This window comes from Emys orbicularis, chromosome 19, assembly GCF_028017835.1.
Source record: "Emys orbicularis isolate rEmyOrb1 chromosome 19, rEmyOrb1.hap1, whole genome shotgun sequence".
NCBI lineage: Eukaryota > Metazoa > Chordata > Testudines > Emydidae > Emys > Emys orbicularis.
In genome coordinates, this window is record NC_088701.1 from 2387583 (window position 1) to 2412324 (window position 24742).

Below are 24742 nucleotides of genomic sequence, written 5' to 3' on the forward strand. Positions count from 1 at the left end.
CGGTCTTTCAACCTCAAGCAGAACTTATTTCACAGAACGAGTTTCCAAGTCAGGCAAGAGGAAATTGTGATGCTGACAGGAGAGGGACTAAAAACAGATCCAGCAATGCACCGAGGGGGCATAGACTGTGGGGTCCTTGCCCACACAGATCTGCCACCAAAGTGAAATCTTGTCCCTTTACCAACCACCCACCTCACCCTAATACACCAGTCCTGGGCTCCCCACGCACACAGCTCTGCTGATGCCTCTCAATCCCAACCTGCTGGCTCCCCACTATTCCAGCCCATGAGCTCCTCACACACAGTTTAGCGACTGTCTCTCAATCCTGACCTGCCCCCCTCTGCTCTCCTAGTTCCAAGTCCCCAGACAGAAAACTGACGTGCACCTGCAAAGCTGTTTATCCAGGATCCCTGCAGTATCTAAGTGCTTCATTGCGGAATCAGTCTTGACCTGTCCCATCCATTTCTATTCCTGCTCTGCAACTCTCTTGAGCAGAGACTGCCCGATTACATATGGGGTGTTTTGTCACCTGGGCTCATTCCACATGCAGATCGCCTTAAGGCCAGAGCTCTAGTAACACAAGGGAACTCTCCTCCCAACACAAACGCACACACACGCATCCATAACTCCAGACGGGAACCTACCGGGTGAATCTGTGTTTTTGATCACGTTGGTCTTATCTTTTTGAGCTTCCTCCTACAACACAAGAGAGGGTGAGAACTGAGCCTTCCCAACTGAAGCCTGGGAATGTCGCCGAGCAGCATTCAGAACTCACCGCGTTGGGGTAGGGAAACTCGAAGCGTACGAAGGCATCCAGGTCATTGGGAGTCACGCCTTAAAATACAAAAAACCCCACCCAGTTTATAGTTTAAAGGAGAAGACCTAACATGCAACACATGAGATAAAAATCCAAGGACTCTGCTGGGATCGCTGGGAGTGAGCAATCCCCCTGAAGCTACCTACCTGGGGGAAGAGAGCTTTTTAACTAAAGGGCAGATGAATTTGTACTGGAGACGTCTGGGATAGTTGAAAAGGTTGTTTAAGACGGAAGGTTCCGGCCTACACTGAAGACAAATCCTTTTTTTAGGACTGGCTGAAAACTGTCAAAAAACTCTTCTGTGATGGAAAAGTGAGTTTTCGATTCAACGATATTTTTCACAAGAAGTATCCAATTTCCACAGAAAGGTTTTGGCTTTTCTGCAAAAACCCCAAATGCCCCCAAACCAAAGTATTTCTATTTGGATAATCAGCCACGCTGCCACATGGGAGCTGTAGTTCCACTGTCTCATGTCCCCATTCTTCTCTACTAGCCGAGCTCCCTGGCTGGACTACATCTTCCATGATGCACTATAGCCAGGGACTCCCAGGATGTACTGACTCCCCTCTCCAACTGGGGAGCGGGTGCATCATGGCAGATTCACATGAACTAGGGAACCCCAGTCTGTAGGAGAATGGGAGCACAAGGTACTCAAACTACAACTCCCATAAGGCAGCATTTCCTAATAGAAATTTTGTAGTTTTCAAATTTTCTCATAAAAAATAAATTTTCTGTTGGGGGGGGAAAAAAACCATTTCCCAACCAGCTCGAACACTTTCACTCTGAGAGGGTCTATAATCCACCCTAGATCTGTGCATTTGCACGTTCTGCTCATTTCTTCCCACACATTCACAGTTACCACCATCCACCTCATGCCCAGCTATTGCTATTGGATCATATTTTGGTGTTATTTTTGTCTGATACCCTCCTAGCGTCCCATATCCCACTTTGTTCCTCCTCAGTGAAATGTATCCAGTCGTTAGCAAACAGTTAATCCTGCTGAAGAGCGTTGGCTCAGGTTAAGGACTGGGCCTCAGGAGAAATGGCTTCAGTGTGTGGCTCTGCCACAGACTTCCCGTGCGACCTTGTGCAAGTCACATAACCTCTGGGTGCCTCCGTTCCCCCTCTGTAAAACGGGGATAGAAATACCAATCTACCTCCAAGGGGTGTTGTGATAATAAACAGCATCTGTGAGACACTCAGCTATTAGGGTGATGGAGTAGTACCTAGACGAGTACCTAGTACTAGGTAAGTACCTAGACGAATAGAGGGAGTTGCTGCAGGGGAGGGTTATTTCCAACTGAGGCTGAAAATATGGGGACTATGGAGACAGCAAATCTTCTACAGCACTTAAGTTCCTCATAAACTGTAACTTTGCATTTCCATTCCAGGATCTCAAAGTCTACGACAAACATTAATAAATTAAATTAAAGAGATAAGGTGGATGAGGTAATATCTTTTATTGAACCAACTTCTCCGGTGAAAGAAACAAGCTTTTGAGCTACACAGACAAGAGTGCTGTGTAAGTGTGAAAGCTTGCCTCTCTCACCAACAGAAATTAGTCCAATAAACGGTTTCACCTTACCTGCCTTTTCGGTCTAATATCCTGGAACCAACACGGCCACAACAACACTGCAAACAATTCATAAATTAAGTCTCTCAGTCCCCTTCCCCAAGAGCTAGGTGGTATTATCCCTATTTTACACATGGGGAAACCGAGGCACGGAGGCTCAACAACTTGCCCAAGGTCACACGATCAGTGGCAGAGTCTGGGACAGAACTCATTTTTTCCTGACTTTTATTCCCGTATTCTAATCATCTGAGCCCCACCCCCAGTGGGGCTCTTTTCCTTATTGGGACAGCTCTGCATAACTGTTTCAGACCCACAATTACTGATGCACCTACCAGTCTGCAAGGGGATCCCATACGAGAAGAGCAGGGAAAAGCACCAGTGATAATTGCTGGTGCTCTGACTAACAGTCCCTGGGGCATTTTAACCAAAGGTCATTAAAAAGCAGCTGGAAATGGGCACTTTGCGTGGGAGTCCAAGAGCTGGAGCAGACGCTGTAGCAACATCCCGCCCCACCCACAATATCGTCAGACAAAGCTCCATGCTCCCACTGCACCTAGGCCACCCTCTTTGGTTGATACCCCACTCGACAGCAGTCCCAGTGCCTGGGGCTCTTCACCTGCTCCAATCGGTCACCGCATTAGCGGAACAGATTATTCCCACTGCAGAGCGAAACCACCACTCAGCACCTCTGCTTATGGTTATTTCACATAGCGGTAATAAGACACATCCCTTTCACCCCCTCCTTTGCTAATAAGAGCCAACTGCTGTTTTACCTGGAGGAGCTGGGAGGTTGATCCCTTTCACTATAGTAAGAACCATATCGTTGCTGTTCAGCTCAGGAAAGATCCTTCAAGAATAAGGCAGAAAGAAGGTTAAACATCAAACAATTCCTACCTCCTCCAGCCAGCCAAGTAGTGACTTGGGGACAGGGGGTTGGTATGCTCTGCAGTGCCCCTTGCAGGTGCTGTAGGTCGACACTTCCTGCTCTTGCATACAGCAGACCAACACAGGTATGTCTCAACTCTACCAGTAAAAATATATCTGCCAGGACAACCTTTTTATATAAAATGATCAAACACTGCACTTATACCACCTTCCATCCAAGAATTGCAACGTATCATCCCCATTTTGCTGATGGGGAAACAGGCACAGAGTGGGCTGTATAGATCTCAGTTTTAACAAATGTTGTGTTTAATTGACTATAGAGTATGGCAAGAAGACGGCACATAGGGTTAGCCATGGGTGAAACATACAACAACCCTATCCACGCCACCTGCTGTGGGCCCCCATCTCTACCTCACGCACACACCAGATCATGAAAGAACTCAAAACAATTATTCTGTTCCTGAGAAAAGAGTGGGAGGCAGGACTCCACACCGATTGGGAGGCAGAGGTCAACACGTACACTCCAGTGTACAGAAGAGCTCCCCCGAAAGCAAGACCACGGGAAGCGGCCCCAGTGGAGGGCCAGACATATCAGCATCGGCGAGGTCTTGGTTACCTTCTCCCACCCTGCAATGAGGGATAGCGTGGCTGGAATGAAAGGAGCAGGAAGCAACGGGCAGCAAATTAACCTACTTGACCACACTGAAGGTCCTCTGCTCATAGTGGTACTTGGGCAATGGGAAGCCTTTGGCGTGGGCTTGCTTTAAGATTTCCATGTTCTTCTTGCAATCCTCTGCCATCTTCTCAAACCTGCAGAGAGAAGGGCTAAAATGAGCCAGGAGTTTACTCTTATGGAGATTATTTTGTAGCTTCCCCGTTATTCTGTGCTCTGCTCACAGACCAGTGCAAGAACCTTCACGCCTGCAGCTCCCGTTGTCTGGAAGAGCATTCCTGCATGGTCCACTCTCCATCTCACTATAGATTGCAGGAGATGGCCTATCACATTCCCCCTCTTGTCTGTGGCTTTGGGTACCTCTCCACTACAATCAGGAGGCTGGACTGCAGCTCCTGTATGCCTAGCTAGAATAGCAGTTTAGCCACAGCAGCACAGGTGGTTACACGGGCTCGTTGTCGGAGTACATACCCAGGGTCAAAGGTATCTTGGGTATACCTGTAGAGCTGCAATCACACCTCAGGATCGCAGTGTGGACATACCCACTATTTCTCTCGCCTTCTATTTATTAAACTCTGAACTGTCGCCTCAAAACTTCCCATGAATGGCACTAAAAAAATACCCCAATGGTTTTATTTTGTAACCTATATTGTGCATATCGCATAAATATCTGGTATTGTTGGCCTCTGTCCTTGCTGAAGGCATCTCTGTGTGCCTGACCCATTGAACCAGTTCCTATCTCACAAATTCATACCATGAGCCTATGTCCAACAGATGTGGAGCAAACTGGACCCATTTGGGCCAAGGCAATCTTAATTTGCAGTCCTACCTTTGACTCAGGGTGGGGAGTGGAAGATAGATTGTTGAATTTAGTGAAAGCACCTTCCAGGATGGAGAGAGAAACTGGACACATGGGGTTACCAGTTTAATATGATCACTACAAACACTTTCTATATTTAATATAGCACCCTTCATCCAAATGCTCCAGAAGTTGCAATGCTTTTAAGTATTTCGCCCACCACTGAAATGCAGCCACCTCTGGAGTAGAGAACAGCAGCTGGTGTGTGCTGTTAAACAACACTGCACAGTGAGGTGTCCTGTGTGCCAGGAATTTTAGGCAGGCAGTATGGAATTACCTATGCTGGAATTTAGCCAGGACACTGGGGCTGGGGAAAATGCCATAGGATCATTAACCCATGAGCAGTCAGGACCTCTGCTTAGCATCTCATCTGAAAGGCAAAACATCGAGCAGAGCCCCCAACACAGCCACATTTCGGAAAGGAAATGCAGGACTTCCCTGAGGGAAGCAACCGGGAAGGACACCCTAGGTAATTCTGCAGCAGCGTCACGGTGTGTACAACCAACACAAGGAAAGGAGCCTGAGGGAAAGGGGGATGGAAAGCACTCCTGCTGACATACTTACTTGGTTGTTTCAGCGATATTCCCTAGGTGAGTGAACTGCTTGGAGTAATTCAAACACATCTGGGACAAAAAACACACGAGAGAGAGAGTTACTACAATCTGCCCTCCTCTAGCGCCTTCCATCCAAGGATCTGCAGCACTTCCACAGGAGGCTGTGTCTGCATGTTTGTGAAGAAGTATTCTCATTCACAATTACAGATGGAGCCACTGAGACGGAAAAGGGAAGGTCGCTCAATGGGGCAATGGTGGATCCGGAAATAGAACCCCTGAGTCCTGTCTCCCAAGTTATCCTTTCTCCCTCATACAGGCCTTTACAATCCAACCAGTACACGGCCATCAGGATGGCATTCCTGCCAACACACACTACAGCAATACAAGTCTGCTTAACAAAACTGGAGTCTCCCTCAGCCCCCTGCCTAATGCCTTGGATCAGCGGCTCTCAATCTGGGAACCAACAGACCCCTGTGTTTTCTTGCTATACCCACCGAAATCCCACAATCCTTTGCAGAGCAAGTTTGACTTAACAAGACGCAGCAGCAGGTGTGACCCTAACACTCCTGGGATCACAGCTGGCAGCATCTCCTCTTGGAGGAAGAGGGGCAAGAAACTTCACTTAAGCCAAGGCATGAAAGCTCCAATCCCCCAGGAATCCATTCCTGTCACTGATGTTCTGAAGAGCTTCCCAGGAGCTTCTAAGCCTCTGAAAGCCCAACCGGACACTCTCTTCCTAGCGCATCTCCCCTTGGATCTTCTACCTCGTGCTGCTGCCTCATCAGCTTCATGAACTCCATGTACTGGCTGGCAGCCTCTGGGGAGATGCTGACCCCACGACGCTGCACGAGCACGAAATCCTCCTTGTTCACTGGGGCTTGAGGCACCTGAAACAGAAGGGAGGCATGACAGTGACCTGCAGTTTCAAGAGAAGAGATTTTCACCTACACAGACCCATCTGCAAAAGTCAGTCCTGGAGTAAGGAATTGCCCATGCTGGACCACATCTTCCATCCGAGACACTCAAAACCCTTCTTCATTATCTCTTCAAGCCTCACAGCCCCTGGAAGCTAGAGATTATCCCCACTTTGCAAACTGGACAAGTCACTTCCTCTTTGCATCTCCATTTCCAAAGTCCCACAATAGGTCAGTATCAGAACCCGAACCCAGGAGTACTGACTTCCACTCTCCTGCTCTAAGCACTACACCCAACTCCCCTCTCAGAACTTGGAATAGAATCCAGGAGACTTGAATGCTCACCCCCTAATCTAGCCATTAAACAGATCTTCGGATACAGGCAGAGACGTCAGCACTCCGAAAGCAAGTGCAGGGGGCGGGGTATTCCAGTGTTCAGCACGTAACACAGCTCCAGTTATATCTAAGTTCAGGAGCTTGAGCATTCAATACTCCAGAATTCAGGCAAAACACATAGCTATGAATATTCATGTAGTGGCTAGTTTTAGAGACAGATTATCATTACAGTATAAGTAGCAATATAACCATTTATCCTTTTTGTTATGCAGGATCCCCAGGGATCTTTACAAACTAACAAACAGTGACAGACGCTGTCTCTGAGGATCACAATGCCCAGCACTAGAATGCAGCCACTTCTGGGGTGGGAAGTGTCAGCTACCTACCTAGCACACAGCAATGGTGCACAACATGGTAGGAGAGGGAGTGAAAGATGCCATAATCAACGCATTTGGAATTAAAAGAGGCAGAATAGAATTACCCAGGACTTCTGGGCTTTTGAAAAGGCCAGGAATCTTTAACGCCCGAGTGGTCAGGATTTCTCATGCCGTGGATTGGTCTCAAATTAAATGCACTGCAGGGACCGCCTTACTTTGGTTATGTCGACAGGAAGCCCACCCTGGGACGCCTCGATCATGGGGTCAAGGCCCTTGGCCTGACGCAGGAACAGCTTCGCTCCCTCAATGTCATTCTTCTGTTTGGCTCGAAGCGCCGCCTGCATCAGTTGTTTCTTCCTGCCCTCCAGGAAAGCCAGCTGCTGTTGGGCTGCCGGGAGGAGGAGAAAGAGGATAGTCACAGCGGGGGTGGCTGTCAGGACCTCATGCTTTAGGTAGTCCGAGCTGGAAAGGGAAGCTGGGAATGTTGGTGTATTCAAAATACCGGGCCCATCAGACCCTACAGTCCTCTCTGGTTCCTAGCCTGTGCTGCCTAGTGTCATCGTGCATGCGCTCCCTAAATCTGGCCTGGCCTCCTGACTACACCACAGGTACCGAGTCAGACAAGGGAACCATTCCAGCCAGAGAACCGTAGCAGGGACTGGCTCCAGCACCACAGATCAGCATATAGGACAGCGTGGCCCTGAACGCAGTCTGACCACTTCCTACAGCATCGGCCTTGATAAAGACGGAACGTTTCTGTGAGCTGGAAAGCACAAGTACCTTTTGTGGTGGCTTTTGCGGTGGATTTGCCAGTCCCAGCTGGATTTGCTGCTGCAGGGGTACCTCCCGAAGACACCCGTGGAACCAGCTTGGGCTGGGACGAGGCGGCTGGCTTTGACAGCGCAGTGCGGGAGCCCGGCTGTAATTAACAACCAGAAAAATACATGAAGCTATTTTTCTTGCAACAGAACGCAACATTTCTGAACTCTGGGACTCGGGCAAGATGGGAATTGAAACAAATGGAGAGGAAAAAAGCCCACGTTAGCCAGCACTATAAAATTCAACCCCAACATAGACCCATAGGACTTCAAGGGACCATCATGATCATCTGGTCTGACCTCGCACACATTGCAGAGCACAGAACCTCACCCACCCACTCCTGTAACAGACCCCGAACCTGTGGCTGAGTTGCTGAAGTCCTCAAATCATGGTTTAAAGACTTCAAGTTACAGAGAATCCACCTTGAAAATACAGAGAATCTAGTTTAAACCTGCAAGTGACCTGTATCCAGTTTCCATAGAGAAAAAAGTTTCATAGCACAAATGAATGGGGTTCTGTATAAACTGGTCCCACCCCTGATAATCAGTTAATACAACTCAGCATTGGTTTTAACTGAGCCATCTTGTGCCCAACGGATCAGGCTCCCAGGTTAGCAGAACCTGACCTTTTTCATCCCCTCCACATTGTCATCTTCCTCATCATTCTCTCGGTCTTCCTGATTGGCTAGTTTCATAGCGGTTTCCAGGACTCCCATGATGCTTTGGTCTCCTGATGAAGCCTCCATGCCATGGATGGGTGGGAAGCCTGCCAAAGAGATGGCAAGTCTAAAGAGGAGATCGAAACTGATCAAACTACTATAGAGAGCTGCTGCGTACCTGAGCGCCCCAAAGAGGTAGGAAGAGTCCACATCTAGCTACTTGTGTGATAATGCCATTCAAACCCGCTGAGTGAACAGTGCTAGATAACAGAACTGCAGGGAACAAGGGGGCGATCTCAGAAGAAATGCCAAGGACCACAGAAAGGAGACTGAAATTCCCTCTTGCTCCTAGGGGAAAGGTCCTTCCAGGGCAGGGCTCAGAGACATTGGTGGGGATGGAGCGTAGAAGTGTGCCCTGTTACTGCCAATGCTGTATGTGTTGTAAATAGAGAGGTCTCCAACGCTGCTATTCCCGAGTGAAATTCACACATATGGAAGTTTTAAAAAACAGTGAGTGAAGAGCATCCTCTACTGTTCTACATTGGTAGCAAAATAAAATCAGAAAATACCTGGTGGAACAGGCAGCTCAGCAAAATCCACCGTTTTCCCTGCTTTGTGAGCTCGGATGGCCTCTTGGTATTGCTGAAAGAGAAATCACGACTGAGCACCCCTGCCATGGTGCCTCACAGGCACGCCCTTCTGAGAAAGACGTATCCCTTATTATTTACACTAGGGTAGCACCTATGAGCCCCAGTTGTGGGCAAGGACCCTGTTGTGCTAGGTACTGTACAAACAGAACGAAAAGGTGATCCCTGCTCCAGAGAGTTTACAATCTAAGTATCAGCCAAGAGGCAACAGGTGGATACAGTCAGATGGGGGGGAGCACAAGGAAACAATGAGACAATCCGCATGCAAGCTGCCAATAGGGGGGTGTCCCATCAACTAATCAGAGTCAGACAACCAGCTTGTGCCCCAGAATCTTTTTACAGAGGAGTTCAAAGCTTATCCCATGGCACCAGTTAGGGTCTTCTCCTCCCTTTACTGCATTGAGTGTGGTATGAGAGAAGAAACCTGGCTAACTCTAACATCCATTGGAATTATGCCACCAGTGGCAGATTAGATTCCAATCATGGTAGTGTTTTACTTAGGTCTAAAAGATCAGGGTTTTTTTTAAGCACTCCATTTCTCTGTCAAGATATTGGCATTTTGCACCAGGCTTTAGTGCTCAGCCTTCAAGACGATACTGAGCAAAACTCATGGACTTTACGAATAAAGATGATAGGCACAAGGATCTTTCACTCATCACTGAAATGCAGCAGTCTCTGGGGTGGAACGGAGTAGCTGGTTTAACAGCGCACAGAAACATTTATGCTACTTGAAGTGATGTATCATGGATCCAAATGAAACTGCAGGGGGATTTGGGAAGGCAATATGCAGTTACCCAGAATGTACCCCCCAACTTTTGGGGAAAGCACTAAAGACTCTAATGACTACGAGTGGGAAAGAATCTCACTCAAAAAGATGGCACCTCCAGAGGCACTGTGCCCCCAGCAAGTGGGGTCAGCACTGACTCAAAGAGAAGGCAACCACCAATTGAATCCCCAGCAGCAGATAACATTGCCCCAGAAAGAATACTGCCCTGCTGTACAGCTCTAATTCAGAACGGTATCTGTTGGGGGCGAGGGGAGCCAGGATCCACTCAGAGCTGTAGGTTACAGGACTTTCACGCTTTTCTCACCTTCACAATGCGCTCATGCATTCTTGCCTTCCGGTCATCTCCTTTGCTCTTGGCCTGAGCTGACGCTGTTTTATACCGCTCCATCCTCTGCTGCAGGGCTTCCAGCATGTCCCGCGGGGGTGGAGGGATATCTATTGCAGGGGTGGGGAGAAAGGGACGACACGTTTATTGGGTTTACTTTTCTAACTTCTCCCTCCTTAACAAAAATCTGTAATTCTGCCCCAGCCCTCGCTGAGGTGGTGACAGGAGGCAATTCAGCATTTCATTTCCAACCGCTGCCTAGAATATCTAGCTCTTATCATAAGTTTTCATCAGTAGATCTCAAAGTGATTTACATATGAAGGCATAGAATTATCCCCACTTTTTACAGATGGGGAAACTGAGGCACAAAGCGGGCCACGATTTGCCCATGGTCACCCAACAGGAGAGCCAGAAATAGAACCCAGGTCCTTCTGAGTCCTAGTCCAGTGCTCTGTCCACTCGGCAACACGGACTCCTCCCTGAGCATTGACGATAAATAAGAGATGTTCCCACCCCAGCACTCACATGCCCACCCATCCCTGTGTCATGACGATTCTTCTGGTTATCCGAACACGCAGCACAAGCTCTGCAAGGCTCTAGAATGTTTTCTGGTAGATGCCGTGACCTCTGCAGGTAACAGCTGAGCTGGAGTTTGCACGGTAATACCACTCAAGCTAGTGATACTCCCAGGCTTGCCTCCTCCTCCCCTCCAGGTCCCATTTACTTTCTGGGCAGGTTTTTCCTTTCACTACAGAGGGGGTTTGCTGTCCTTAGGAACAAAAGCAAGGTTGGCAAGATACACAGCAACTACCAAACGGCTCCCATTCTGTCTAATGGAAATTCCAGGGTTGATCGGCTGCACGGCATAATGAGCAACCTCTAGTCACGCTGGGGCAGCTAAGATACCAAGGTACCGTTCTGGAGCTCATACCTGCAGCAGGGGCTGCTGATTTTGCTAAAGGCATGGTTGTCGACACAGCAGATTGTTGTTGTAGACCTGGGGACAACAGCTCCTTGGGCAGCTGGTCTGTGAAAATAAGATTGTAAGCGACAAGCAGAAAGTAAAAAAAAAAAAAAAAAAAAAATCAACCCAGATTGACAGAAAGGAGATAGGTTACTCCTCTCCCACCAGGCCCAGCCAACCCAGTCCTCACAAGGAGCAGCACCCAGATGGTACACTGCAATGAGGATATTCCGTCTTTCTCTGGCACCTTCCAAGCCAGGATCCCAAAGCACTTAATTAAACCTCCCCTTTCCTCCCAGCCCCATTTTACAAACACCGAAATTGAGACACAGAGTGGTGGAGTCCCCTTCTAAAGGCCACACAGCGAGTAAGTGACAGAAGTGGGAATAGAACCCATGAGTCCCGACTTCCAGGCCCTCTCCAACCACTGGATGAGGTTAAGGGCTAGTCTACACTAGAAAGGCTTTGCTGATACAGCTGTACCAGTGGAGCTGTACTCCCAGAGCCCCCTAGGGCAGCTCCCATCAGGAGATCTTTGGCTGGTACAATCCACCTCCCCGAACGACGACATAAGGACTCTTACCAGTCCAGTTGCATGTCAACGGGCGGTTTTGCAGGCATAGCCATGTAAGTCAAGGTGGTGGATTTCTTCACGTCTCTGACCGATATAGCTATGCTGGCAAAACTTTGTAGGCCTGTCTTAGCAAAGAAAGATCACGACTGCCGTGTTCGCTCTTTTAGCACTTTCCTCCACTCAGCCAGTGCCTCCATTGCCATATCAATGAAGTCAGTGGGAACCCCTCCAGAAAGCAGATGCAGCTGTTTGGCAAAGCCGAGTATCAATTCTCACCTGGAGGTGGGGGCAGACGGCCCAGATCCACGGTTTCACCTTTCCCCAAAGCTTCTAGAATGGGATCAAAGCTCTGAAAGGCACAAGCCAGGGAGAATAGTACTTTTAACCTCTTTCTTCAAAGATCTTAAAACACCTCATTCAAAACCACTCAAACCAACCTCATATATCCCATGTGAAGTGGGATTTATCTCCAGTTTACAACTGAAAAAACCAGAGCAATTTGCCCAAGGTTTCACAGTGAGCTGAAATTAGAACACAGTAGTCTTGGCTTCCAATGTTCTGCTCTAACTACTAGGCCACATTCTCCCCCAGACTCAGAAACAGAACCCAGGTCTCTGGGCTCCCAGAGTGAACCATACTACCAGCACAGGTTCATGCTGGTTATAGAGGGATGCTCCAAAGGTGGAGGATAGATAGGAGCAGAGGAAGGTATTTTCTTTAGCCACACCTGAGCTGGCCTATGGAGACAATAACTGCATCTGCATTAACTGCAATTTTCAAGGTCTTTTTTTGTAGAGGGGAGACCACAGTTTGATTTTAATTCCCCATACGAAGCTGAACGGCTGAATTGAAGGAAAAGCCTGTCCCAGAATAAGACTAGCCAAGGTGAAATAGAGTCACAAACATGCCGCAGAACCGGTGGATGTGGTTTACCAGCAGCCTTCTAAGCACCAACTGGTCAACTTCTTAATTGCACCCACTGAAAGTGTCACTTCTAGGGCTAACCCAAAGCCCCTGCCAGGCTAACAGAACAGTGCTTTGGCTGGCAGGCACCTACCTTAGCGATGCGGTAGTATTTACTGGCCATCTCGACACTGCCTTGCTGTTTAGCGTGCAGCGCGGCTAGCTTGTACTCCCGCTGCCTGTCATGTAGGAGCGCCTGGGTGCTGAAGTTTTCAGAACCTGTAGAGAGACAGAGAAAAGAGCCATTGTGCTTTGTGTTTCAGAATCATCCGATGCAAGATCGGGGGAACATCATGGTCATAGATCAGTAGGAATTTATAAGCTCAACCTTCTGCGATGAGAGAGAATGAAAAGGTCCCCCATGCTTACCCGACGGTGCCAAAGGCTTTTCCTCTGGTGTCTCTGGGGATCTGATGGGTGAGGCCAGGGCTGGCTTTGGAAGTACAGGAGGCGACGGCTTGGGAGACACAGGAGGTGGCGGCTTGGGAGATGGTGCAGAGGGTCCCTGTGGAGGTGCTGCAGTGGGTGGCTGTGGAGGAGGATGGCTGGATAAACTGAACCTTCCGTTGGGTGTGGAGCTCTGGGATGACAGAGTCAGTGGAGAAGGGGACGGCAGCTGGGAGCTCCCGCTCTTTCCTAGTGCAACTGCGGGGGGGATTTCTTCCTCATCAATCTTTTTGCCCTTCCTCACAGAGGTCAGCATGTTTTCTAATGTCTTGGGAAAAAACAACAATGGATAATTAGCGATAAGCTTCCAAACTTTCACTCTTGGTTTTGCCAACAGCTATAGAAGACAGGCGCTTTAAAATAGCCAGAACTTCAACTAAGAGCCTGACTGCAGGAAAACTGGATACCAGCACCTTAGTCCTTAGCCAGCCCAGAAACTGCAGCCTAATTAGACCTCAGAAACCCACAGCCTGTCATCAGCTAAAAAGCCATTCCTCAGCCAAACAGCAAGTTCCTAATTCCCACATTTTTCATGACTAGAAGGTAGCAGCCTCTTAGATGAGTGCCATTCATCCTACGGGAGCCAAAAGTGTTGTACAAACCGCACGCTCTTTATGGACAAATCTCATCACAGAAATGCAGCTCTCAGTGGTGGGAAGCAGCAGGGCGATTAGCAACAGCACACGGTCAGAGCACCTCCAGTTTCGTAAGTGAAGACTCCAGACCCAAATGAAGATGCAGGGAGAATTTTAGGGCGGCAGAATAAAAGTACCCAAGATGGAATTTGGCCAGGATGCTGGGACGAGCACTCTGACTTGAGAAAAGCACTATGGGAACTTCAATGACCAGGAGTGATCAGGTCCTCACTTTTCCGTCTAATTGGAAAGCCCGCACCTGCAGTTGTACAGGATCCATTAGGACCATGCTGGGGCCTTTGGGGTCAATATTATCTCTGAGGACACAGCAATATCACTAAAGATGAAGACATCAGTGCACTGCACCCCCTGCAATATACTGTTGCTGAGGAGGTTATCAGCTATTGTAGTATCCATATTTAGGCACCTCAATAAAAATGGCCTGATTTTCAGAAGGGCTCAGGACCCATAGCTTCCACCAAAGGCACTAGGAGCAAGGCTGAAAAAACAGGCCCCTTACATGGGTGCCTAAATATGGATTTAAGTGCCATACTTTGAAATCTGAAAACGTTGGTCATGCTCAGTTGCAAATTTAAGATCAAGCAATTTCTATTAAGTTTCTAAAAAATATTTTCGGTTTTATTCCTAAAAAGCATCTTGCAAGACCAGATGGTTACCAAGCCGCTAGCCTGGGCACATCGTGTTCTGAGTGCATTATTTAACACTCACCTTGAGGCCTCTTTCATATCTGCGCACTTTGGCACTGTCTCCAGCTTGCTTTGCGTTAGTCATGGCAGTTCTGTACATTTCCAGCCTTTCCACCAGAGTAGATTCTACGCTGCTGGAATCAGCTGAAGTTTCATTCACCTGTAAGAGCCCAGGGAAGAGGAGGAAAAAGTGTTGTGAATTAATCCAAAGCACTGGCCTAACGGGGGACAGCCATATCAACACTTCCAACGAGAGACTGATTTTGTTCGGCTCAAGACAGTCAAACTAGACTGGTCAGTTTCACTTTCTGGTTCTTACATGCTAGAACAATTCTCCTGGACAACCTGGTCTAGAGCAGGGATCGGCAACCTTTGGCACACGGCTCGAGGCCGGGCTGGTTTGTTTACCTAACACGTCCTCAGATTCAGCCAATCGCAGCTCCCACTGGCCACGGTTCGCCACTCCAGGCCAATGGGGGCTGCAGGAAGGGCAGCCAACACATCCCTCGGCCTGCGCCACTTCCCGCAGTCCCCATTGGCCTGGAGCGGCGAACCACGGCCAGTGGGAGCCGCGATCGGCCGAACCTGCAGACGCAGCAGGTAAACAAACCGGCCCAGCCCGCCAGGGTGCTTACCCTGGCGAGCCACGTGCCAAAGGTTGCCGGTCCCTGGTTAGAGTGACCACAACTCAGGGTCTCTCTGTTCAGACACTAAGGACTGAAGGTGGGCAGCTGGTGAAGCAATAGGTGCCTTAGCAAGGTCTGAAAGCACAGGGCTATTGAGTTTGGGTTAACTAATCCAACCACATACAACAAAAATGTCCCTATTCGTATTAGATTTTCCCCGTTTTGGGCTTTTTTTTTGTTTTGTTTTGTTTTTAAAAACAGAACTGGTCTTCAACCAGTTGAGAGTCTTTTAAAGACACTCATAGGAAAAACAATACATTATGTGAAGGGAATTGGTAAAGGAATAAGAACTCTCCTCAGTGTATACCAGGGTTCAAGCAATGGCTACTAAAAACTGAAGCTGAGGAAGGATGCATTCGTCTTCCATATTCAGAAAAGCCTTTAAAAAGACAATGGAACAGTACGCCCATGTATGGCCACAGGAAAGGTAGTTATGACACAATCTCTAATGAAAGTGAGAAATTAATGGCAATGGTACAAGGCCTTTTCTGCTAGTATCAATGACCTAGACTCAGAGGTTTACGTTTTTTTCCAACTTTATCAGCTATAATTCTAAAACCCCTCTGATTTCAAGACCATTAAATACTCGATTTTTCCTTAGGGACTTGGCTCCTGAAGGTTCTGAAGAGTGACTTTACTGGGGGTGCACATTTAGGCCCTGATCCTGCAATTTATGACACACGGGACAGCGGCTGGACCTGCAGAGCGCTACTAAGGCAATGTGGCTCCCAGCGGTCACAGCATTTTGCCCATACATTGCACATTTCTGGAGTGTGCCTTATCTTTTCCACCCAATTACTGTGCTCAATTTACAAGGACCAAAACAAGCCTCCTGACTGTCTACCAATGTCACCAATTCACCTGGTATCTGAAAAAACCCAAACCCAATATTGTAAGCTGTCAGAACCTGGCTCCAGCTCATTCATCCCCCCTGAACCGACAAGAAGATGGACTTTGACCTCATAGGTCATTTACATCTTTAACGCTTCAGACTCTGCAATGTTAACAGGCACACAGGCTGGTCTGCATCAATGGGGTGAGCATATATAACTTGCAGACATACAGGGAACAGATACGTAGCACAAGGAGGAGCCATTTCTGTACTATGGCCACACTTTCAACTGGGAACAGTGAGAAGAATGAAAGAGGAAGCAAAGTCGGAAGGGTAGTTTTGCACCTTAGCAGCAGGTATTGTGGCATCCTTGATTTCTTTCTCTTCACCCAGGACTTCATTGAGTTCCGCCTACAAAACAAAGAAATTTAGTCTCTTAATTTTGTTTAGAGATGCTCAAAATGTAAGTCACACTGATGGGAAGTTGAGCAGCAATTTATAAACTACAGAGAGAGAGATTAAGGGTGACAACTAGCAAGGGAGAAGCATTGCAGCAAAAGTCCCAGCACTTCAAGAGTATCTCCTCCTTATTAGGATGTGACAGGCACTTATGTATAATACCCCATCTTTAAGGAAATGGAATAACCTAGGAGTCAAGACACTAACTCCAGTATCTACAGATAGGTAACATTGCGGGATTGTATGAATATCAGTATAATGGGTTTGGCTCACAATGCAGCAGTGAGCAAAATTCAATAGAAGGATCCCTGGTCAGGGATACACTGAGGTATAAAGCTTTTTGGAGAAAAAAAAAAATCCTGTTTCTCCAAGAGGACCTAGAGGGATCAGGGAGATGGCAGATGAATGGATCTATTCGCCTGTCGCTACACAAGAATTCCCATTCAGACATTCCCCACATATGAGGCATCGACCTGATAACAAGGACTTTTGTGTAACATTCCCAGTCCTTCATAAGAACATAAGAAAGGCCGTACTGGGTCAGACCAAAGGTCCATCTAGCCCAGTATCTGTCTACCGACAGTGGCCAATGCCAGGTGCCCCAGAGGGAGTGAACCTAACAGGCAATGATCAAGTGATCTCTCTCCTGCCATCCATCTCCATCCTCTGACGAACAGAGGCTAGGGACACCATTCTTACCCATCCTGGCTAATAGCCATTTATGGACTTAGCCACCATGAATGTATCCAGTCCCCTTTTAAACATTGTTATAGTCCTAGCCTTCACAACCTCCTCAGGTAAGGAGTTCCACAAGTTGACTGTGCGCTGCGTGAAGAAGAACTTCCTTTTATTTGTTTTAAACCTGCTGCCTATTAATTTCATTTGGTGACCCCTAGTTCTTGTATTATGGGAATAAGTAAATAACTTTTCCTTATCCACTTTCTCAACATCACTCATGATTTTATATACCTCTATCATGTCCCCCCTTAGTCTTCTCTTTTCCAAACTGAAGAGTCCTAGCCTCTTTAATCTTTCCTCATATGGGACCCTCTCTAAACCCTTAATCATTTTAGTTGCTCTTTTCTGAACCTTTTCTAGTGCTAGAATATCTTTTTTGAGGTGAGGAGACCACATCTGTACACAGTATTCGAGATGTGGGCGAACCATGGATTTATATAAGGGCAATAATATATTCTCAGTCTTATTCTCTATCCCCTTTTTAATGATTCCTAACATCCTGTTTGCTTTTTTGACCGCCTCTGCACACTGCGTGGACATCTTTAGAGAACTATCCACGATGACGCCAAGATCTTTTTCCTGACTCGTTGTAGCTAAATTAGCCCCCATCATGTTGTATGTACTTCACCGAGTACAATGTCCTTCATACCATCAGATCATCTTCATCTTCCAGATCTTCCTCTTCCCCATCCTCTTCATCCAGGTCTTTCATGCAGAGAGCGGCCATTCTCTCAATAGCTTCCATGGGCAAAGGGGCTGAAAAGAAGAGGAGACAAATACACAACTCATTTCACATAACCATTTAATATCAGAGTTCAGACTAGTGTGCTGGGAGGGCGGGGGGGGAAGAAAGGTCTAGTTGCCAAGCACAGGACTGCGAGGCTCTGCCACTTCTCTCTCGCTGTAGCTCTGAAATTAAGGCACTAGAAACTTACAGTTTGTAACTCTTTTAATCAAGTCCTTCTGGGATTCAGATGTGTCCTAGCTGAGCAGATGTATAATGGGCATAGAGTTGAGGACCACTTACTTTTCCCTTTCGGCTTCTCTTTTGAATCTGGCCGGCCTCCCACGATAGCTATTAATTCTGATTCCAGTTCACCATCCTCCTCCTTATCATTGTCCATCATCCCATGTGGAGAGAAATCCACTAGCAAACCCATCTAGAGAGGATAAAAGACAAACCACGAGTCCATGGTTTCCTAATAGGCAACAAGAGGCAGTGGTATCTAGTGCTTAGATCCAGGGACCAGGCGTCAGGATTCCTGAATTCTAGTCTCAACTAAAAGAGGGAGAAGTGTCATCTGATGGTTAGAGCAGAAGATAAGGAGGGGGTACTTTTTTCCTCCCCGGCCATACTGGGTCACACCAATGGTCCATCCAGCCCAGTATTCTGCCTTCTGATAGTGGTAAGCGCCACCTGGAGCCTGCACCGCACCCCAAACCCTCTTCCTCAGCCCTGAGTCCCCTCCCACACCCAAACTCCCCCCCACCAGAGCCTGCACCTCCTCCCATACCTCAACCCCCTGCCCCAGCCCTGACTCTCCTCCAACACTTAAACTCCCTCCCAGAGCCCGGAACCCACACCCTCTCCCACACTCCGAACCCCCCATCCCCAGCCCAGAGCCACCTCCTGCACCCCCAAACCCTCTCATCCCCCGCCTCACCCCAGAACCAGCACCCCCAGCTGGAGCCCTCACCCCCTCCCGCACCCTAATCGCCTACCCCAGCCCAGTGAAAATGAGCGAGGGTGGGGGAGAGCGAGCGATGGAGGGGCCTCGGAGAAAGGGAGGGGCAGGGCAAAGGTGTTTGGTTTTCTGCAATCAGAAAGTTGGCAACCCTACTCACTTCACCTCTGTGTGCCAATTTACCCACTGCTAAAATGAAACTAACAGGACACCTACTTACACTACTAGGCATTGCACAGTTTAACATATGTTCATGAAGCATTTTGACAGCCTCATATGAGAGGCGCTACAGGCGTATAATCGTATTACACAACACATTATTTATGACAGCTTCCCCCAACGTGTGGTCAGGGCGTGTCTTGCTCTTTGTATAGTGGAGGGCACCTCACTGTAATATCGGAGAGGATTCACTTTTCATACTGCTGTTAAGAAGAACCAGCTCTCCCTCCTACAGAGACTGCTGCAAAGACTTAATTGCAGGTGTGTCTGTGCTTTTATAGGAGTGTTTGGTTTGCGCTTCCCAACACCCGTCTAGCTTGGAGTTTGACCCAATCCCTGATGGGCGGAAGAAGAAAGCATAAGGGAGGAGGCCAGACTTTCAACTGAGACAGTGCAGGGCAGGGTAATACAAATCCTATATGCATGCACCACTACGTAAAAATCCCTGACAGATGGCAAAACTCAACTCAGTACCTCCTCCTGGTAGATTACTAGAAGAAAGGCTAATGCAAGTACTGTAAACCTTCAGACAGCCTGAAAATGGAGAAGCAACATGCGATCCTCTCACCCGCCAAGCTGCAGCACAGTCAGATAAATTTTACAGTCTATCAAGGTTTATAGCCAGTGAAATTGAAAGCTCTCACCAATTGACTGGTCATACATTAATTTTATTGAAAGCAGGATTCAAGCGAAGGGGGAGGTTTAATACATTATCCACACCTAATTGGATTCTGTCTGACACAAAGCCCTCCAGCATATGAAGAGAGGGAGGGCTGTTACCATATGTCACTGGACAGTTTGTCCTCCATAGACTTGCTCTAGATCTCTGATTTGGTCCATGACTTGCATGTTGTGAATTTGGCCATTCTTAACATGCTCCTCCTGCAGGCAGGTACCTCCATTAATAATTCGGTGAGGTGCCAGACAGCAGTACTAGTTACTGTCAGCTGTGCCTAGGTACCATAGTGACTGGAATACCATATACAATACCACTGAAAGTGTTAGCAGGTTTTCCAGCCATTCCATCTTTTAGCACATAGGTAAGTTCAGTAAAAAGGGTGCAAAAGAAAGGTCTACAGAAGCTCAATTACCCACATCCACTGATACAAGAGACCTGGAATAATGCCCAGCTTATCCACCACAGACTGAAAATGCTGCAGGATGCTGGACCATCCATCCTACAGAGTGGCAATTTAACCAGGGATCTATGACAAGACATTGCATTTTATTCCTCTGAGACAGTCACTTAGGAGCAATCAAGTTCCCACCCTTAGATTGGCACATGTGCTCCACAGACTAGCGAGTGGCAGGCACAGTGTGACAGAAAAATGAGCTTTGAAAAGTTAAAACTGATTCTTTGACATTTGCAAAACAATATTTAACACCATTCATTTCAATCATCTTCAACAAAATCCTAAATTCTCCTCCCCAGTCATTCTAGGAAAATAAAGCAATTGTTTGACCATGCCCATGCCAGTAGCTGTCAGAAAGGAGACCTGCAACTCACATAAACCTTCTATGTGATTCTGATCTAGGTTAATAAAAGTTAGAGACAGAAACAACTCAAAAGATCACCCTGCCCATCTGCCTGTACACAGAGATTGAGAAATCTCAGATTTCTAGTTCATTATGTAAACACAAATGAACATTAACATCAGGAATTCTGCATCATGAAACTAGGGTAAAAGTAGATGCTGTGCTTTAAGGAAATGTACGCAACACTATTTTAAATTCCACACGTTAGTATTTTTCTTGTTTACTTTTAATTCCACATTTTGTGCGTTAGCAGAGAGATGTTGGGAACAGATGAATCACTCCTCTTCATCTGGTCCCATCTTTGTCCCAAGGGGTTAGGGGGAGAGGTATGATTATTATTTCTGGTTTGTCAATTCCCCTGCTGTGATTTCTAAATGACAGCAAATCTAATTCCCACCTTGGGATGGAGGCAGAGGCCACTTGGGTTACAACCTGGACAGTTTTCCCACTGGCTAAACCAGTATTTATACCATAAGACCAGCAGGACAAAAATTTACCCACAATGAAAGAACCAATATTATTAACAAACAGCAACAATTTTTCACCTCTATAGAACTTTTCATCCTGCAGGAGCCCAAACTTTATAAACTACAGGCCTGAACCTGCTCCCACTGAAGACAAGAGTAGCAAGGTTGGGGCCTTTATACACGCAAAGGTTACTTCAGAAATCACTTGTTGGGGCGTGGGAGCAGCAGCCACAGGGATTGAGGGGATTTCAGATTCTGACAACAGGACAACTACATTTTTTACACCAAGAATCTCAAAGCAGATCCGGAGGGAGAGGTGTTTCCTCATACAGACAGGGGAGAGGTAAAAAAGGAAACCCAGGCCTCACCTGTCTGGCTTTGGCAGCACCACTGCGTCCTGGTGGTGGAGGCGGCCTCCTGTTCTTGCTCATTTCTTTTTTCTCCCCCTCAGACTGATCTGAAGAGAATCAGTGCACGATTAGGTCAGATGGAGCTAGATGGTTATAATGGGATCACTCAGGCACTGTCCCTGTGTTTCCGCTCCCTCACCCCATGGGGCAGTTTGGTTAGCCAACCTCATTCCTTCCTCCTCCTAATGCTTTCTTCTTCCCCTCCTCAGCCCTCTGCCACCATCCCAATTTTCCCCCTCATACCACCTCCAATGCCTCCTCTCCTCCCAAGAGTCCCCAACTGCCAGGAGCTCTCCCACAAATCCCCAACACAGCACACACACTTCCCAGATCCTTGCTTCCCTCTCAACCCAGGAGACCATAACGAACTATCCTCCCTGCCCAGGTGGTCCCTCTCTCACCCTACTTGAACTACCCACATCCCCAGCTCCTGCTCCCTCACCCCAGCAACCACACCCTGAAGCCCCACACAGCTCATTGTCCACTGCCCCATAAGCCTACTCCCTGCAACCCCAAGGCTTCTGCCACCACCAGCACCCTGCTCCCCCAACCCAGAACCCTCCCACCTCCTGACCCCTCCCCCCAGCACCCTGCTCCCCCAACCCAGAACCCCCCCACCTCCTGGCCCCTCCCCCCAGCACCCTGCTCCCCCAACCCAGAACCCCCCACCTCCTGGCCCCTCCCCCCAGCACCCTGCTCCCCCAATCCAGAACCCCCCCACCTCCTGGCCCCTCCCCCCAGCACCCTGCTCCCCCAACCCAGAACCCCCCCACCTCCTGGCCCCTCCCCCCAGCACCCTGCTCCCCCAGCCCGATCGCCCCCACGTCCTGACCCCTCCCCCGGCACCCTGCTCCCCCACCCAGCACCCCCACACTTCCTGGCCCCCCAAGAGCCTCGCTATCTCCCCCAGTAGAGGGCTCTCTTCGAAGACACCCCTAGGGAAGGGGGCCCCATTCCCTCCTTATCCCCCCCAACTCACTTCCTGCTTTGCCCAGGCAGCTGTCAACAACACGCCTTGCTTTACGGCCACCGGCACACCATTGTCGCAAAACCAGCGCAGCGGTCGACTTGCTTTCCGGCCTCCCCCGGCGGAAGGTGGAACCCGGGCTAGCGGGCGGCCCTACGCAGCAGAGCGCTCCGGCTGAGGGGACTACATTTCCCAGAAGACAACGCAGGGAGGTAGCAGAATCGCGCATGTGTAATAGTGGAGGAGGCGTGACCTACAGAGGGGCGGGGCTAACAGCCAAAGGTCGGGAGGGAATTTGGAACCCTTCAACGGAGGGCGTGGCTGAGAGGCAGAGCGGAAGAAACCTGGTCTGAGCCCCGATTAGGGGGCGGAGCTAAATGCCCGGCCAGGGAGCTGAGGACGGAGCGGCTAAGCGAGAGGGGCGGAGCCAAGGAAAGGGCGGGAAAAGTGTTAGCCGAAGCGAGCGCGAGCTACCCGCGGTGATGCCGGCGCGAGCCCTGAGGCGAAGGGCGGGACAGGGGGTGAGCCTCAGGCTGGGCGGGAAAACCCTAGTTGTGCTGAGGGGAGCGAATACCCCCCTTCTCTCCTCTCTCCTCAGGTGAATATAGAGCTTCCTTGGGGGCAGGAGGCCCACCACCCCGAGGACACCCCCGGGCCTCAACAGACGCCGCAGGGCTGTCGCGGGGCTGCCCGGCGCCCTCCCGCCGCCGCCAAACAACACGTGACAGTGCGTTGGCAGGATGCGGTTCTGCCAACAGGCCGCTCGTCCGGAGGAGAGGGGCCACTTCCGGCGATCCCATCAGGAGGCGTTGGTGTAACGGCGTGATGCCAAGATGCCACCGTGTCACAACGAGAGAGCGACGTGCTGGCGAAGGCGCCGTCGCCATGTGCTGGCGAGAGCCGGCCGGGGAACGGATTTTCTGTCCCGTGACAAATTTAGAAATTCTGAGGAAACGTGGCCTGAATTGAGACAGAAGGCTAACATTTCCAAACAAAAGTCTAAATACAATGATGGTTTTAGGGCCATTGAAAACGTTCGCTTTTGATACATTTGAAATGTTTTCATTTGATTTTTGACTATTTTAAATAGTTTTGACTGTACATTTTCAAAACCAAAAGCTGCTTCGAAATGAAAAATTGAAGCTTTCTCTTCTGAAAATGTCAAAACAGGGTGTTTCCACATTTTAAAAACTTTTTCCAATTATTATTTTTTTCAAAACAAAATTTAGCCAAAATAATACAAACATTGGTTTAGTTGAAATAGCGTTTTCCAATGGAAAACTGTTTTTGACAAAAAAAATTTCAGCCAGCTCTAGTGTTGGCACAATGTTGGCAGACCAAGATGCCAGCTGGTGATGAGGAGATGTGCCATTCCATTCACAGCGACATCACTACATTGCATCGGAGTGGCACGGTTTTCTCAATAGCAGGCCCATACCACCGGAGTTCACTCCCTGCAGAAAAGTGATTTACCAGGAAGCTGGCCACTCTTAGACTAGAAAGAGCTGCAAAAAGAAGCAACTCATTGCCCACGCCTTCTGAGCTGGTTAAATCCTGATTTCCTAGCTCACTGGTAAAACTGCAGGCAGATGGGGTGCTTGGTCTCTCTAATTGAGATCTTGAATATTTCAGTGTCAACTTTGTAAGGTGTCTAGATACTTTGATTATAGGTATAACAACATGTGGGCAAAATCTGTATCCCTGTAGCCGAATAAACTGCATAACTTCACGCTGTCTTGCATGAGAAGACAAGGTGGGTGAGGTAATATCTTTTTTTTGGACCAACTTCTGTTGGTGAAAGAGACAAGCTTTTGAGCTACACAGAGCTCTTCTACAAGACGGCTGCAACAACACTGCAAATACCTTTGTCTGGCATATCTGCTCAAATGCTATGGATGGAAAAAGTATCTCCTGGAATTATGTACTAATAATTTTAAAAATCCGTAGTAAAATGTCAACATTTATGTTGAATGTGTTTTGCCTTGTATGAAATAACATACACCGAGACTTGTGTATCTTGAGCACTCTCATGTGTTTCCCCCATCTAGATTTACCAAGCCGTCAAGATGAATAAAAGGAAGAAAGAACTGTCAGGTAATAATAATGTAAGACCAGGGCCTAGTTTGGTGCTACAAGTGGGTGTGAGATGCCACCACTTCTCCCCCTCCCCCCCCCCAACCTAGTAGAGTCCAGGGGTGTATTGAAGGCCACTAGTTTCATGTACCTGGT

At 48.3% G+C, this 24742-nt stretch overlaps 1 protein-coding gene across 1 annotated transcript in view; it reads right to left on the minus strand.

Annotated features, from left to right (window-relative positions):
• The window catches only part of CC2D1A (coiled-coil and C2 domain containing 1A), a 34126-nt gene extending 11547 nt beyond the window's left edge, over positions 1–22579 (minus strand). The window contains exons 1-21 of the mRNA XM_065419306.1: positions 22526–22579; positions 21505–21593; positions 18257–18389; positions 17879–17985; positions 16378–16443; positions 14537–14674; positions 13095–13440; positions 12820–12944; positions 12039–12111; positions 11156–11251; positions 10204–10334; positions 9035–9107; positions 8433–8572; positions 7769–7907; positions 7204–7376; positions 6126–6248; positions 5372–5430; positions 3969–4085; positions 3164–3237; positions 776–834; positions 645–696 (exon numbers count right to left, since the gene is read on the minus strand). Of these exons, the coding sequence (XP_065275378.1) occupies positions 645–696; positions 776–834; positions 3164–3237; positions 3969–4085; positions 5372–5430; positions 6126–6248; positions 7204–7376; positions 7769–7907; positions 8433–8572; positions 9035–9107; positions 10204–10334; positions 11156–11251; positions 12039–12111; positions 12820–12944; positions 13095–13440; positions 14537–14674; positions 16378–16443; positions 17879–17985; positions 18257–18389; positions 21505–21567 (2287 nt within the window). The 5' untranslated portion in view covers positions 21568–21593; positions 22526–22579. The remainder of the gene's footprint in view (positions 1–644; positions 697–775; positions 835–3163; positions 3238–3968; positions 4086–5371; positions 5431–6125; positions 6249–7203; positions 7377–7768; positions 7908–8432; positions 8573–9034; positions 9108–10203; positions 10335–11155; positions 11252–12038; positions 12112–12819; positions 12945–13094; positions 13441–14536; positions 14675–16377; positions 16444–17878; positions 17986–18256; positions 18390–21504; positions 21594–22525) is intronic.
• Positions 22580–24742: the final 2163 nt, after the last annotated feature.